The sequence below is a fragment of the Diabrotica undecimpunctata genome, chromosome 3 (genome assembly GCF_040954645.1).
Source record: "Diabrotica undecimpunctata isolate CICGRU chromosome 3, icDiaUnde3, whole genome shotgun sequence".
Taxonomy (NCBI): domain Eukaryota; kingdom Metazoa; phylum Arthropoda; class Insecta; order Coleoptera; family Chrysomelidae; genus Diabrotica; species Diabrotica undecimpunctata.
In genome coordinates, this window is record NC_092805.1 from 113095056 (window position 1) to 113113488 (window position 18433).

General features: G+C 33.4%; 1 protein-coding gene across 1 annotated transcript in view; it reads left to right on the plus strand.

Annotated features, from left to right (window-relative positions):
- The window catches only part of LOC140437240 (uncharacterized), a 59442-nt gene that overhangs the window by 10542 nt on the left and 30467 nt on the right, over positions 1 to 18433 (plus strand). Inside the window, exon 3 of the mRNA XM_072526642.1 lies at positions 12599 to 18386. Coding sequence (XP_072382743.1) covers positions 12599 to 18386 — 5788 coding nt within the window. The remainder of the gene's footprint in view (positions 1 to 12598; positions 18387 to 18433) is intronic.

The window sequence follows — 18433 nt, forward strand, 5'->3', positions numbered from 1 at the left end:
ACGTAAAGATTAAATTTTGACTAAGGTTAAAAAAGCAATGTGGTTAAATACTCATCAGGTGTACCGGGTGGTCCAATAAGCCGATCTCTCGGCTATATATCAGAAACTATTCATGTTATAACTTTAGGAGAAAAAATTCCTTAGTAAAAGTGGCCAAGAGAAATCGCTGGAAATAACTTTCAAGTTTCTGGGTTAACCACTAGGGGGCGTAACCTGTGAAGAAAACTTTGAAAACCAGTTTTTTGGGAAATATGCCCAATTATACCAAGTGTTAAATAAGTAAACTAGAAAGAGGCCTAAATTCTGCACAAAGTTGTTCAAATACTTTTTTTTTATTTTTTCAAATAAAGGATGGGGGAGAGTTGTAAAGTATTTGTGGATAAATACCTATAACTTTGGTTTTGATCAACCAATTTTAACGAAATTAGTGTCATTAGAAAGAGTGTGGATGAACTAATTTACATCTACTATAAAATAATTGTATTTAGTTTTAATTGTCATAGGTAGAAGGTACTTTCGAATAGAAAAAAATAAAATTTGTTTTTCTTCAAAATGTTTAATGGAAACACCTATTTATTGTAAATTATAATGAAACTGGATTAAATTGATAACAAAATGGCGCAAACCGCATGTTAATAGCTTTTGTCGAACTCGAGATATGAATAAAAACGTATAAACATAAGTAAGTATAGTATTGACTCACACTGTATTATAAATTAAATTAAAAAATAAGTCAGTAGGTACTTTCAATTTTTTTTATAGCAGAAGAATCTTAAAGTTGATACCTATTTTGACCATTGTTATTTCATAATATGATTAAAAATAGTTTTTTCAAAACTAAGTAGGCTACGACAATGAATTTAACGGGGTTTTCATATTGTTTATTTATTGACAGCGTTCAAAACATTGTTAAGAAGTGTTATATTATAATTCGAATTGAAGATTGCACTTTTTTCAATAGATATTAATATTGGTAATATTAGTAATTAATTATCAGTACTAATAATTCGTGATGAGTTTATCAAATGCAGAATTGTATGATATTATTGGAGTTTATTTCGAATGTCACCAAAATGCCGCTATTGCCTCACGTATAATATTCTGTAAGATATCCTGACAGGAGACATTATGGCAAAGAAGTATTTGAAAGAAAGGCAAGAAACTGGTAGTTTTCATCGTCCTTGATATTTCCTTGAAGATATTTCCTTACAAACAAGAAGAGATATGATATTACAACATGACGGGTGTCCTGCGCACTTTTCCAGACGAGTTCAAGATTATTTGTATGCAAGTTATCCAAATAAATGGATTAGAAGGGAAAGTATATTTTCATGGCCAGCCAGATCTCCAGACTTAACATGTCTGGACTTTTATCTGTGGGGAAGATTGAACGACTTAGTGTACCAAATTCGACCAACCACGCGAGACGATATGAAACAGCGCATTATAAACGCAATAAATAGTATATCAACAGCTGAGATTGAAGCAGCTGTTATGTCTACCCGCGAAAGATTACATCTTTGTGTGGACAACGATGGAAAACAATTTGAACATTTAATTGGACATTAAGTTTTAATGATCGAGATATTTGTATGATCTTTCACATATTTAATTTTAAGTTATAATAAAGGGTGAGTCAATACTATACTTACTTATGTTTATGCCTTTTTATTCATATCTCGAGTTCGACAAAAGCTATCGACATGCGATTTGCGCCATTTTGTTACAAATTTAATCCAGTTCCATTATAATTTACAATAAATAGGTGTTTCCATTAAACATTTTGAAGAAAAACAAATTTTAATTTTTTCTATTCGAAAGTATCCTCTACCCATGACAATTAAAACTAAATGCAATTGTTTTATAGTATATGTAAATTAAATCATCCACACTCTTTCTAATGACACTAATTTCGTTAAAATCGGTTGATCCAAACCAAAGTTATAGGTATTTATCCACAAATACTTTCCCACTCTCCCCCACCCTTAATTTGAAAAAATAAAAAAAAAGTACTTGAACAACTTTGTGCGGAATTTAGGCCTCTTTCTAGTTTACTTATTTAACACTTGGTATAATTGGGCATATTTCACAAAAAACTGGTTTTCAAATTTTTCTTCACAGGTTACGCCCCCTAGCGGTTAACCCAGAAACTTGAAAGTTATAACATGAATAGTTTCTGATATACAGCCGAGAGATCGGCTTATTGGACCACCCGGTACATGCGTCAAGCCACTAAATTGTGGTTAAAACCCCTTAAAATGGTACAAAATTTGTTATATCTTTGTTAATAAGATGGTGTGATGTTAAAGTTTTTTACAGATAGCCTACATGGCAACATAATACTCCCAAATTGGGGGTTGCTGACCCTGAAACGCTCTCTCTGTATGGGCTCTAGATGGCAACTGATTAAAATGATATTTTTAGGACGGATATATGAACAAAGCAGTCAATAATGTAACTTGTAGTATGTGTCTTAATGCGACATTAGTCAACAAGATGTTAACCCTCTAAGGACAAAATTTCCAACATTTTAAAAATTCTTCTGAAAAAATGTTTAAATTCAATTTCAACCAATAATTATGTGTATTTATTAATACATAAGTACACATTGCACTTCTCACAATAATGCACTAGAATTGCTTTACAGCTTTACAACCAGGTTTTCGACATGTTCCTCTTTTATCTTTCACAACGTGCCGATGTCCTGTTTCACCCAGCCTAATATTCTTTTGAGGAATCATTTTTGTAGCTGCATTGTGTTTTTTGCTGCATGAAGATCATCAATAGAGCTACTGCTGGGACATCCTAATTTCTTGGTAACTGTCAGTATCTTTCCTTGCTTCATTAGGCTTTCGCCTATGCAACTCTTGAACTCAAACAGAGACAGTTCGTTTTTCTTTGGAACACCAAAATCATTGCATTCACGCCTGTATAAAAGCCAACAATTTACAACTGCCATATCCATAAAATGGAATAAAAAACGATAGTAATATTTCTTCGACCTAATTGTGATTCTGTGTAGACCTATTAGTGAATTCATAAGATCTACTCCGCGCATGAATTTATTGTAAGTTTTAATTGCTGTGGGGCACTGAACATCTTTAGTATCTTTTTTCGTTTTATTTCATCTTCTAATTGTATCAAGAGGTTTGGCAGAGGAAAAGTTGGAGGTGAGCAATACTGCACGAGAGTCGTGCCATTTGATAATTCTGCAAGGTACATAATCAGTTTTCAATTCTAGTTCCTGAAACGATCCGCGTCATCTTATTTTCAGGATTTTGTCTGACATAAAGGACACCTAAGAAGACGGTTTGAGTGGACTGTTCCTAGACAATATATTTTTTTTGAACTAGCTTATTCAAAAGAGATATTGCTGAAAACCAATTATCGACATAAAGACGGTAATTGTCTTGGTGAATGTTTCTATAGAGTGTTACAACAATATTGCCGCTGGAACCAATATCATTGTATCCTGAAGTAGCGGAAATTTTTCCAATATATATTTCAAAATCGTATGCAACACCACTGGAGCCAGCCAACACATAAATTTTGTAGCCCCATTTGTGAGGATTTTTTGGCATGTACAGTTTTAGCCCGGAATTACCCTCGAAAGAAACCATGTACTCATCGCCCACAACCATCTGCTCCTTTGGAATATTTCGAAACTTTTCTCCCAAATGTTCTACTAAGGGTTTAATCTTGTACAGTTCTAACAGTAGATTCTGTAATCTAAGTTTGTCGGATCAATTTTGGTATTATCGGAGAAATATATATGATTTTCTACTGTTTTCCATCATTATTTCACGAACTAAAGTAACATCAAATTGAGAACTCCAATATGAACGAGTTTTTGGTAGTTTGATCAAAGACATAAAATTTTGAACCCATAAATTGTTCCAGCTCTTTTATTGTCAACCCGGAAGTTTATTGTGATTTGTTTGAATAGCATATAAATTTTATTAGTATCAAATTTAGAAAGTTATCGTCGAAGAAATTTGTAAAATAATCTATGGGGTCTCAATCTATCTATGGTTGAGTAACACTCTCAGTATTGTTTTTCTCTGTTATCATTATATTCATTCTTACTGCGAGTACATTGTTCATTTATTATTTTTTCACCACCATGACTAAGGTCTTCCTCAATTTCAGAACCAGTGTCATCATCTATTACCCACTCATCACTTTCATTTTCAGAATCAGAAACACTTACATAACTTCACATCACTTGGTATGCCTATGGCTTGGTGCCGTTTTTGTTAATATAATACAGCTGGATCCATTTTGAAGTATTTTAGTTACCTATCTCTAAACGCCGAACGTAACGAAATCGTAACGTTTACAACACACGTTTAAATCTTCAATTTACGACTGTTTATAGTGATAAGCATGAACTATCCATATACTACACAGTACTTTCCTGCTAATATCTCTTTTACAGATTCCTTCCCGAAAATAATTCACTGGTTTCGTTGACATCAAAATTACAGTTCTCTGTTACCATCAGCCAACTTGAATCCTAATATGTTTCGAGAAACATGCGGTTGAAAAATTGGCTGGATAGTGTCGCAATCATTGTTTCAGTATGTGGCGTAATATTACAAATTCGCAACTTTCAGCATCGATAAGATTAGGTTAATAATATTGTTCTGAAGCTATTTTCTTGTGGCATTTTAAATTAATTTATATTTAAATGGGAATAAGCCACAATTAAAGGTTAAAATACGTTTATTGACGTTTCAATTTCCACTTCGGAAATCGTTCTCAAATTCCGAAGTGGAAATTGAAACGTCAATAAACGTATTTTAACCATATTTTGAGAACGATTTCCGAAGTGGAAATTGAAACGTCAATAAACGTATTTTAACCTTTAATTGTGGCTTATTCCCATTTAAATATAAATTAATTAGGTTAATAGTTTGCCTACAAATCGCTTTTGATTGAAACATTACGAAAACGTCACACTCATGCTTAGCGTTTTAAATGAATATGTTAGAATTGTTATTTATAACAGTAGCAAAGATCAAAATGTTGGGGTTGAAGTGTAATGTATACTCGGTTCGCTATTCCCAGTCCGAACTGTCTAGTGAATTTAGTAATTATTTTTTTGCGAAGTTAGTTACTTTTTGACAGACTAAAAGTGGCTGGAAATTACTATACAACCAAGCACACGTACTCATAGCCAATATTATTAGTAAACAAACTAAATAGTAAATAAAATAGAACTTTGCGAATTACCGACAATAAATATTTATTTATCTGCACCATATAATAAATATTTATGTTAAATTATAACAACTAAAATATATTTTTTAAATATATACTACCCAAAATTTGATGGGTTTAGTATACACTTCCACTATTTAGAATAATTCTTCTTTTTTTAAAGAAAGAAGTCTGCAATAGTAAGATACTTTAGCTATTAATACCGAGAAGTAGGAATTGTTGTATTGTAGGTTTCCGACAATGAATCTGTCAAAATATGCCCGAGCTAAGCGAATGGAGTTTACCCTAAAAATTATGTTTTAACATTGTAAAACGATTGTATGTATGTCATCATCATCATTTTGGCTTTACAACCCTGTGTGGGTCCTAGCTTCCCCAAGAATTTTTTTCCAGTCGTCCCTATCCATCGCCTTCCTCCGCCAAGCACGTATTTCCATATTTCTCATATCTTGATCTATGTTATCTAGGAATCTTGTTCTGGGTCTTCCTCTTCCTCTTTGACCAATAGGTCTATCAAGGAGCTTTTTTCTAGCTGGTTTGCTCCATCCGCATTACATGGCCTACCCACCTCAGACGTCATATCTTAATGTGTTTTACGATATCTGGTTCCTGGTGTATTCTATAGAGTTCGAAGTTGTATCGTCTTCTCCAGACACCATTTTCATTTACCGCTCCATAGATTCGCCTTAGTATTTTTCTTTCGAAACATCCTAACGTGTTTTCATTGCTTTTTGTTAAAGTCCAGGTTTCTGAACCATATGTTAGGACTGGGCGTATTATTGTTTTGTAGAGTTTTACTTTTAACAGTTTGTAGAGTTTTTTAACATCAGAGCTAATCTTGTAATAGACAATACAACGATTGAGCGTGTGTCCTGTTATAAATATCTAGATGTAGAATAGAAATCGCTAGATCAGTCTTTAATAGAATGCGCAAACTCTTTTGCAATCGTGATATCAACATAAAGTTACGAATACGAATGCTGCGGTGTTATGTCTTTTCTACCCTGTTGTATGGAGTAGAGGCTTGGACACTAAAACAGTTGACCACAAAAAACATCGAAGCTTTCGAGATGTGGTGCTATAGGCGCATTCTCAGAATATCATGGATGGACCGCGTCACTAACACGCAAGTACTCCAAACTTTAGACAAAAGATGCGAAATTCTAAATGAGATAAAAACTAGAAAGATGGAATACTTGGGGCACATTGTGAGAGGTGAAAAGTACGAACTTTTAAGAAATATCATGCAGGGCAAAATTAAGGGCAAAAGAAGTGTGGGAAGAAGAAAAATATCGTGGCTTCGTAATCTACGTGAATGGTTCGGGTGTAGTTCGATTGAACTTTTTAGGCGCGCTGCTAACAAAGTCGCAGTGGCCATGATGATTTCCAATCTCCGCTAGGAGTGGCACGAGAAGAAGAAGAAGAGTTTTACTTTTGTATTTCTTGATATAACTGTAGATTTAAAAAGGAGATTAAGCCCAAAATAGCATCTATTAGCCGTGCAAATTCTGCGGTTTATCTCTGCGGTAGTGTCATTTTCAGTATTGACGAGCGTTCCCAGGTATACAAATTCGTTAACTGCTTCGATGACGTCGTTTTCTATAACAAGTGGCCGTAGTATTTGTGGTTGCGTACCTATTTTCATGTATTTCGTTTTATTGGTGTTTATTATTAAACCCATTTTTGTAGCCGCTTCCTTTAGTGCTACGTACGCCTCTCGTGCTGCGTTTTCCGTTCTCCCAACAATATTGATATCATCATCATATGCTAGGATTTGCATATATTTGTTATATATTGAACCGGTGGTTGTGATTTGTGACGTACGTATTACTTTTTCCAGAGCTAGATTGAATAGTATAAAGGAGAGTGGGCCTCCCTGACGTAGCCCGTTATTTGTTTTAAAAGGTTCAGAGAGTTCCTCCTGGATTCATACTCTGCATTCACCTTTTTCAAGGGTTAGTTTGGTTAGACTTACCAACTGATTTGGTACTCCTAGGTATTCCATTTGATCCTTTGGTACTCCATTCATTCATTCATCACCGTATTCTAGTGTTTTCTCTAGAATTTGTCTCAGGGTTGAAATCTGATGAATTGTTGATTTACCACCTCTGAAACCAACCTGGTATTGTCCTATTATTCGCTCTGCATATGGTGCCATACGATGGCATAGTATAATGGAGAATATTTTATACGCTGCATTTAGGAGCGTAATTTATCGATGGTTAGAGCATTCAAAGATATCTCCCTTTTTGTGTATGGTGCAGAGTATTCCAATATTTCAATCACTGGGAAGGGACTTCTGTATCCATATTTCTTTTATAAGCTGCTGTAGCGCTATTATGATATCGTGGCCACCTTCTTTATATAATTCCGCTGGGAGATTATCTATTCCGGGTGATTTGTTTCTGGCTAGTTTGTTTACAGCGACTTTAACTTCCAGGATCGTTGATGGATCCTTCTCCCTCTCGTCTGCTCCGCTTACCTCACAGCTTTCGTCTTCCGGGTTTTCTTCTTCTTCCTCTATATTAAGTATCTGGTTAAAATATTCCGTCCGTTTAGTACGTCTGTTCTTGTTGTTAATAGATCGCCATTCAAACTTCTACATTGATTTGTGTTTGCCTTGAATTCTTTTCTGTTGATGTTAACTTTCTTATAGAATGTTCTGAATTCTTTCTCTCGGTTGAGGTTTTCTATATATTGAAGTTCCTTTTTTAAGTGGTTTCGTTTCTTCATTCTGTGTATTTTCTTTTCTTCTCTTCTCTTCTTTTTGTATGTATGTAATGACTTTAAAAAAATATTTGGATCTGAAGTAGGCAAAAAATTAAATAGAAGATATGTGTATGATGCTGAGTTGTTAATCAATGAAGACACAGGGGTGATCTCTTGAATTTTAACTTAATTACTGAAAAACTCTAACATCACACTATCTTATTGACAAAGATGTAATAAATAACAAACTACCATATAAGTACCAATAAATACCATTTTAAGGGTTTCTACCCACATATGTAGTGGCTTGACTCATGTACACTTGGTGAGTATTTAACGACATTTTTTTAAGATTAGTCAAAATTTAATCTTTACGTCTGTATTCACTAAAGTGGTTATACTTAGTCCATTTATAAAGGATTTTTAATCCAATATCCCAGCTGAAATAAAAAAGTTGGTAGCTCAAAAAAGGAAAGCTAGGACCAAATGGCTCCGAACCCATGCCCCAGCAGACAAGACTACAATAAACAGGCTAAGCAATCAACTAAAATCCAAACTTAAGAGGCACAACTGTCATTTTCAAACTACATAACAAATCTTAACCGGCACGACAACTCAATATGGAAACTGATCAAAAACTTCAACAAACCTAAAACTCCGGTACCTCCAATTAGAAACCAACAGGGATCAACACTACAGTGGGCTAGAAGTGATGACGAAAAAAGAATGCTATTTGTCAAATACCTAGCACAAGTATTTACTCCCAACAACGAAGCTCAAGACATTGAAATTGAAAAAGACATAAATAACATTCCAGCGAACATATCAGTAATCAGACCACTAACCAAAAACGAAGTTTAACAAGAAATTCAATATTTAAACATTAGAAAATCTCCTGGGCTGAACAAAATAACACAAGATAATAAAGACACTACCAGATAAAGGAATTATACTGTTTACTCTTATCTTCAATGCCATTCTACAGTCAAATTACTGGCCAAATCTCTTTAAAACCGCTGAAATAATACTAATTCTAAAATCAGGAAAAAATCCAAATGAGATTTCATCATATAGGCAAATAAATCTATTACCAATCGCATCCAAATTTTTTGAAAGGTTACTGTTACAAAAAAATTAACTAAGATCCCAATATGGAGGAATGGATACCCAGCCACCAATTTGGCTTTCGAAAAGAACACTCAACGATACAGCAGCTTCACAGAATAGTACACTCCATAAATTCTGCAACGGAAAGCAAACAGTACTGCACAGATGCCTTTCTAGACGTTAGTCAAGCCTTTGACATGGTTTGGCACAGAGGCCTGATTTTCAAAATCAAGGAATATCTTCCCATCACTTATCTGAAACTGTTAAAATCCTTTCTAAGGGGTAGATAATTCCGAACAAGAGTGAATGAAAGTAATTCCAATAATTTTCCTATAAAACCTGGTGTCCCACAGGGCAGCGTTCTTGGACCAATATTGTATGTGCTATACACAGCAGATTTTATTACAAAGTGTGTATTATTATACACAGCACAATTACAAAACAGTAATTAGACCAGTGGTCACATATGGATGTGAAACGTGGACCCTCTCAACCACTGATGAAAATCAACTGAGAATATTTGAGCGCAAAATACTAAGGAAGATATTTGGACCAACCCAATGCAGCGATAGTTCGTGGAGAATTAAAATGAACCACGAGCTGGATGAACTAATGCAGAGCGCAGATATTGTCAGATTTGTAAAGTCACAAAGACTAAACTGGCTTGGTCACCTAGAAAGAATGCCAGATAATCGAGCTGTAAAAGTAGTCCAGAGATGGAAGCCCCAAGGAAACAGAACAAGAGGAAGGCCCCGTAAAAGATGGATAGACGACGTAGAGAGGGATCTTAAAACCATGAACATCAGGCAGTGGCGAAGGAAAGTATCCGACAGGGCAGAATGGAAGAACATTGTTAAGCAGGCCAAGACTCACAAAGGGTTGTAGCGCCATTAGAAGAAGAAGATACACAGCAGATTTACCCTCCAATATTGAAACCATCACTAGTACGTTTGCAGATGATGCTGTCATCTTTGCAGTCGACGAAAATACAACTACAACATCTAACATTCTACAGGAACAACTGAACGAAATCGAGACATGGTCAAACAAGTGGAGAATTATGAAACAAAATCAGTCCAAGTGACTTTTACCTTGAGAAGAGACCAGTATCTCCCAGTCAAGATTTATTCCTATATCTAGGAATAAATCTTGACTCAAAACTCAATTGAAAAGAACATATTCTTAAGAAGCGGAAACAAATTGATCTAAGAATGGAAGATCTAAACTGGCTAGTCGGTAGGAAATCGAAACTGACCCTAGAAAATAAAATCCTTGTCTGTAAAGCTATTATAAAACCTATCTGGAGGTATGGAATACAACTCTGGGGATTTTCGAGCAAGTCAAATGCAACCATAATTCTTCTTCTTCTTTTTATGTAGACATGACTCTGTCCTGTCTGTTTTTCAATGTGCCTCCAGTAAGTTGTCGTTCCATCATTTTCGTGGTCTTTACTACTCTATTTGTTGTCATTAGGCTTATATGATCGTTCCATTCTACTCTTCTATTTCTTACCCAGTTCTTGATGTTCTCCACCTTGCATCTGAGTCGTATATCTGTACTTCCAGCTCTGTCTCATAGTGTCTTGCCATCAATTTGTCTGTTTTCATCTCTGCTGTTTCTAACATCCTTTTTGTCCTCTCTGTATCAGGTCGTGTTTCTGCCGCGTATGTCATTATTGGTCTGATGACTGTTTTGTAAATTCTGCCTTTCATTTCTTTCCCGATATTTTTATTTCTCCGTATAGTTTTATTCAGGCAGCCTGCGGATCTGTTTGCTCTATTCAATTGATCTTCCCCTTCAGTTTCGATCTTTCCGTAGCTGGATAATGTGATGCCTAGATATTTAAACTCCATCACTTGTTCTATTATCTGACCTTCCAGCTCCAATTTACATCTTAGTAAATTTGCTGTTGTAACCATGCATTTTGCCCTTTTTGGGGAAATTAACATGTTAAATTTTCTGGCGGTTATATTAAATTGGTGAAGCATACGTTGTAAATCGTCTTCACTTTGAGAGAGTAGTCTTGGGTCGTCTGCAAAGCAGATTATTTTAAGTTGTTTTTTGTTCCATTTGGTATCCTTTTTTAGTTCTTACTTTTTTTATTAGTTCATCCATAATCGGGTTGAACAATAGAGGACTCAGGGAATCTTCCTGTCTTATACCATTGCCAGCTTCAATAGGGTCGGTTAATTCTTCTTCCACATTTACTTTTATTGTGTTGTTTTGGTAGATATTTTCGATCGTTTTGATTATTCCTAGAGGTATCTCTCTTGCGTACAATAATTGGATAACTTCTTTAATTTGACCCTTTCAAATGCCTTCTTAAGGTCGACGAAACATAGATATGCCGGTTTGTTGTATTCTAATGATTTCTCTTGCACTTGCCTCATTCGGTGCATGATTTTCGTGACCTGAAACCTTGTTGTTCTTTTGCTAGTGTTATAATTTCATTCAGTTTATTTGTTATCACTTTGGTTGTTAATTTTAGTGTTGTATTTAATCAATTAATTTCTCTGTAATTTTCTGGGTCCGATAGGTTTTCCTTTTGAAGATAGGTATTAGGATGCTTGATCTCCATTCTTGAGGAATTCTGTTTTGTTCTATTTTTTGGATTAGTTTTAATAGTTGTTTGGTCAGATCTGGTCCTCCGTACTTTAGGAGTTCGTTCGGTATTCTGTCCTCTCCTGATGATTTCATCATCATCATTTTGGCTTTACAACCCTGTGTGGGTCCTAGCCTCCCCAAGAATTTTTCTCCAGTCGTCCCTATCCATCGCCTTCCTCCGCCAAGCACGTATTTCCATATTTCTCATGTCTTCATCGATGTTATCTAGGAATCTTGTTCTGGGTCTTCCTCTTCTTCTTTGACCAATAGGTCTATCAAGGAGCGTTTTTCTAGCTGGGTCGGTTTGCTCCATCCGCATTACATGGCCTACCCACCTCAGACATCCTATCTTTATGTGTTTCCTCCTGATGATTTTCGTGATGATGTGTTTCGTTTTTATTAGTTTGTTCATTTTTTTTCTTTGTTCTCTAATCATTCTCCATATTTTTTTTGTGTTCCGTAGAAGTCGTGTTCCATCTGTTTTGAGAAGCTCTGCCAGTGTTCCCTTTTTATTGGTCTAGCTAAAGTATTCTTTTCATTTTTGATTCGTTTATAGTGGTTAAATGCCTGTTGTTTTTGTTGTGTTCTATATTGTAAAAAGGCTTTCTTCTTTTCTTCACATTTTGTCTTCACTTAATGCTGATTAGAGAACATTGCTAATAGAACATAATGCCAATAGGAGACTCAAAAGAAACTGGCCAGCTGACCAGTTAAACAGTTAAAGTGGTCTGTGTTAACTGAAACAGTTAAAGTGGTCTTGTCACTAGAGAAGACCTCAGCAAACCAATAGGAGCCGTTTGCTCTGCAGCCAGCAAATTAGCTTATAGAACATTATCCGTGCTTTGATTGCTAAAGGGTGTAACTAAATAAAAAAATTAATGATTTTTAAATAAAACTTTTTAATCTAAAAAACATCTTAAACTTGTATACTCATTAAAAACGTTTTTTTTTTAAGGGCAAAGGAGTTCAGAAAAAGAAAAAAATAATTAGAGATGAAATCAAACCTTTAAAACTTCGACCCTCCGTAGTGCACAGAGCACTACAGAAAAAGATCATTTCAACAAGTACACCATTACTTTCCAAACACATAAATCGAAATTTTTTTTCTGATAACACGAGTGTATCCTCAATAACAGATCAAGAACTAGAGGAATGCATTGAAGAAGTTGCAAAGGACGGGTTAAATGTGACTGATAATAACCGATCAAAAAAATTAAATCAACAGAGCCAAAGCAATCGATTGAAGGAAAATTACGACATTAATAATTTATCAAATATATCAAACAACATCGATAAAAATAATTGCATCCATTATACTTTGCAAAGTCCCCATAGAGAATGCGGTATTAGACGTTCCGATACATCGTCAAAGCAAGAAAAAAATTACGCGAGCATCAACCTAGAAAGAAGTAACAAAGTAGATGGTGATGTTGTTATTTCGAATGTGTTACTAGAGGGAAAAGCTAAAACCAATACAGACCCAATAGTTTCCACAGAAGCAAAGTCATCTAAAATTCCTATTTCACATTTAAGATGCAAAACTTTAAATAATGTAAAAAATAGTACTTTAAATGAAAACGGCCGAACAAATTACGCTGCATCTAAATCACTGCTGGAACCAATATCGAATGTTGAAATAGCACATACAGTTTGCGTTGAAAATATTATAAATAATGATGTTGAACATCGAACACGTCAAAAACCGCCTATACCAAAACCTCGAAAGAAACGAATATATACTGAAACGGACACCGAAACTACTATCCATAATAACAATAATGTAGACCTTCCTAAATCAAAATTAAGTCCAAGAGTATCTGAAAAATTAGATCTTAAATTGAAAACAAATGTCTGTAGTGTACAAACATCTCCTATGCAATTTGAAAGCCCTTCATCCCCTAAATACAGAAAAAGAACACGACTGTCGACTTTTATTGATAAGATTACCCAGAAAGCTGTATCTAAAAATTCTTCTTGTAATAAATCCCGTAGTTTATACAAAACAACCCTACCGGATACAGCTGATAAAGTTATACAAACATCAGATCGTCCAATATCGCCATCTTTTATATCAGAAAGTAATTATACGCAGGATGAAACTGAGGAAAGTAATGTTAGTTATAGTGATAGTTCAATTTCAAATTATACCAGGTTTATAGAAGACTGTCAGAAGATGAAGAACTTTCGTCAGCTTCAGATTAAACAAACTTTTTTGAAGAAATATAAATATAAGAGGAAGGAAAAAGGTCGTTTAAGACGTAACAATATTGAATTAAACTCAATAAAGTCTAAACAAACTCGAAATAATAATCAGCAAGACAGTTATATTTCAGAATCCATTATTACTACTGCTTCAGAAGTTGAGTCTTCTCAATTTATGGGAAACAATGACTTAAAAGAAACCCCATCACGAATTCAAAACATGCAAAACAATATAGACGTGAATCAAATTGTAAACGAGTGGCTTTCCAATATCGATAAAGAATTGACAGAATCAGTTATAAGTATAAGTGACGGAGAATCTTATTGTTCACATAAAGAACACTATGTATCAACAAACAATCCATCAAAAAATATACCAACTGCTCGCAAAGATTCACTGCAAAATGATATCGATGAAGATCATAGTGATGAAACATCAAGTGCCTGCAAATCCAATTATTCAAATAAAGAATACCAATTAGTTACAAATACTCTGTCAAAAAATATATCATATGTTAACAAAACTTTAGTTCAAAATGATATAAATAACGACCGTGATGATGAAACATCACGTGTTAATATAATTAGTACAAGTAAAGGATATCAAATATCTAGAAAAAATAGTTCAAAAAATATATCATCTGTTAACAAAGCTTCATTACCAAATGATGTAAATAATGATGGAGAATATGCATCATCAAGTGAAAGGAAAATAAATTGTGTAATTGAAGAATGCCAAACATCTAGAAATAATAGTTCAAACAACATGAAACGTTTGTTTGAAAATGATGTAAATGAAGATCATGGTGATGGATCATCAAGTGTCAGCAAATCAAATTGTTCAAATAAAGAATACCAGTCAGCTACAAATAATCGGTCAAAAAATATATCACATGTTAATAAAACTCTAGTTCAACATGATATAAATAATGACCGTGGTGATGATACGTCACCTGTTAACATAACTTGTACAAATAAAGAATATCAAATATCTACAGAAAATAGATCAAAAAATATATCATCTGTTAACAAAGCTTCATTGCCAATTGATGTAAATAATGATGGAGAATGTGCATCATCAAGTGCCAGGAAATTAAATTGTCCAAATGAAGAATGCCAAACATCTAGAAACAATAGATCAAAAAATATATCACATATTAACAAAGATTTATTGGAAAATGATGTAAATGAAGATCATGGTGATGGATCATCAAGTGTCAGCAAATCAAATTGTTCAAATAAAGAATACCAGTCAGCTACAAATAATCGGTCAAAAAATATATCACATGTTAATAAAACTCTAGTTCAACATGATATAAATAATGACCGTGGTGATGATACGTCACCTGTTAACATAACTTGTACAAATAAAGAATATCAAATATCTACAGAAAATAGATCAAAAAATATATCATCTGTTAACAAAGCTTCATTACCAATTGATGTAAATAATGATGGAGAATGTGCATCATCAAGTGCCAGGAAATTAAATTGTCCAAATGAAGAATGCCAAACATCTAGAAACAATAGATCAAAAAATATATCACATATTAACAAAGATTTATTGGAAAATGATGTAAATGAAGATCATGGTGATGGATCATCAAGTGTCAGTAAATCAAATTGTTCAAATAAAGAATACCAATCAGCTAGAAATAATCGGTCAAAAAATATATCACATGTTAATAAAACTCTATTTCAAAATGATATAAATAATGACCGTGGTGATGATACATCACCTGTTAACATAACTTGTAAAAATAAAGAATATCAAATATCTACAGAAAATAGATCAAAAAATATATCATCTGTTAACAAAGCTTCATTGCCAATTGATGTAAATAATGATGGAGAATGTGCATCATCAAGTGCCAGGAAATTAAATTGTCCAATTGAAGAATGCCAAACATCTAGAAACAATAGGTCAAAAAATATATCACATATTAACAAAGATTTATTGGAAAATTATGTAAATGAAGATCGTGGTGATGAATCATCAAGTGCTAGCAAATCAAATTGTTCAAATGAAGAACACCAATCTGTTATAAACAATCGGTCAAAAAATATATCACATATTAACAAAGATGATGTAAACTATGATCGCGAAAATGAAATATCAAATGTAAACGCAACAAATTATTCAAATAAAGAACATCAAATTTGTACAGACAATCGATCAAAAAATATATCCTCTGTTAACAAAGCTTCATTACGCAATGATATAAATGATGATCGGGGATATGATTCATTAAGTATGAGGAAAACAAATTCTTTAATTAACCAAAAATCTAAAAACAATCGGTCAAACAGTGTAACACATATTAACAAAACTTTAGTTCAAAATGATGTAAATGATGATCAGGACAATGAAATGTTAAGTGTGAACGCAACAAATTGTTCAGATAAAGAATATCACATATCTACAGTTAATCGATCAAAAAATATATCATCTGTTAATAAAGCTTCAGTTCAAAATGATGTTAATGATGATCGGGGATATGAATCATCAAGTGTAAGGATAACAAATTCTTTAGTTAGCCAAACATCTAAAAACAATCGGTCAAAAAGTAAACCAATTGTTCACAAAGCTTTAGATCAAAATGATGTAAATGATGATTGCGACAATGAAATATCGAGTATAAACGCAATAAATTGCTCAAATAAAGAATATCAAATATCCACAGACAATCGATCAAAAAATATATCATGTGTTAACAAATCTTCATTACCAAACGATGTAAATAATGATCGGGAATGTGAATCATCAAGTGTGAGGAAAACTAATTCTTCAATTGGCCACACATCTAAAAACATTCAGCCAAATAATAAACCACATATTAACAAGGCTTCAGTTCAAAATGATGTAAATGATGATCGCGACAATAAAATATCAAGTGTAAAGGCAATAAATTGCTCAAATATAGAATATCAAATATCCACAGACAATCGATCAAAAAATATATCATCTGTTAACAAATCTTCATTACCAAACGGTGTAAATAATGATCGGGAATGTGAATCATCAAGTGTGAAGAAATCTAATTCTTCAATTGGCCACACATCTAAAAACATTCAGCCAAAAAATAAACCACATATTAACAAGGCTTCAGTTCAAAATGATGCAAATGATGATCGCGACCATAACATATCAAGTGTAAACGCAATAAATTGTTCAAAAAAAGAGTATCAAATATCTACAGACAATCGATCAAATAATATATCGTCTGTTAATAAAGCTTCGGTACAAAATGATATTAATGATGATCGGGGATATGAATCGTCAAGTGTGAGGAAAACAAATTCTTTAACTAGCCCACCATCTAGAAACAGTCGGTCCAAAAATATATTACCTAGTAACACAGCTTTAATTTCGCATGATGTAAATTATGATCTTTGTGATAAATCAAGCAAATTATATTGTAATGAAAACCACCTACCTACAAACAGTCGCTCAAACAATATATCACCTGTTAACAAATCTTTATTTCAAAGTGATGCTCGTGATGTTAAATCACCAAGTGCCAGAAAATCAACTTCGCATAGAAAAATCCGGATATCTAGAAACAATCGGTTAAAAAATATATCAACTGTTAACAAAGCTTTGTTTCAAAATGATCTGAATGAGGATCGTGATGTTGAACTATTAAATGTCAGTAAATCAGATTGTTTGAATAAAGAAAATCATTTATCTATAAAAAACCGGCCTACAAATATATCACCTATTAACAAAGCTTTATGTCACAATAATGTAAACCAGTATGGTGATGATGAACCATTAAATGCCAGCAGATCTAATTGTTCAAATAAAGAATACAATTTATCTACACGTCATCTGTCAAGAAACAGATCACATACTAACAAATCTATATTTCAAAATGATGTAAATGTGTGTGATAATGAGCCGCTTAATGCTAGCAAATCAATAGGTTTAAATAAAGAATGCCAAATATCTACAAACAATCCGCCCAAAAATATATCACCTGTTAACAAAGCTTTATTTCAAAATGAGCTAAATGATGACAGTGATGTTGAACCATTAAATGTCAGCAAATCAAATTGTTCAAATAAAGAATATCGATTATTTATAAACAATAGACCGACAACTATATCACCAATTAACAAAGCTTTATTTACAAATAATGTAAATGATTATGGTGGTGATGAACCATTAAATACCAGCAATTCAAATTGTTCAAACAATCCGTCAACAAATATAACATCTGTTAATAAAGATAAGAGGGAACATAACACCAATTTGAACAATTGTTCAAACAACAGACAATTACGGGTTATATTAACTAACCATAAATACATTTGTAACTCTAGACAGTTACCAGTGCAAGAGGCAAATTCGCAACTGAATATTAATGTAGGCTATGAAAACCTTATTAATTTGGCACCAGAAAACGATACTGTAGAAGGCCGTAAAACTAATGATGAAATTTCCAATGAATATGACGACCATCGAGTTGTGAATGAACATGGTTTAACAAAAACATCGAAGAAAACAAAGAAATCAACATCAAAGAAAAGTAAAATTGGTAAGTACTCGTAATATTATTAATAATATGAGTATTAAAACAAACGA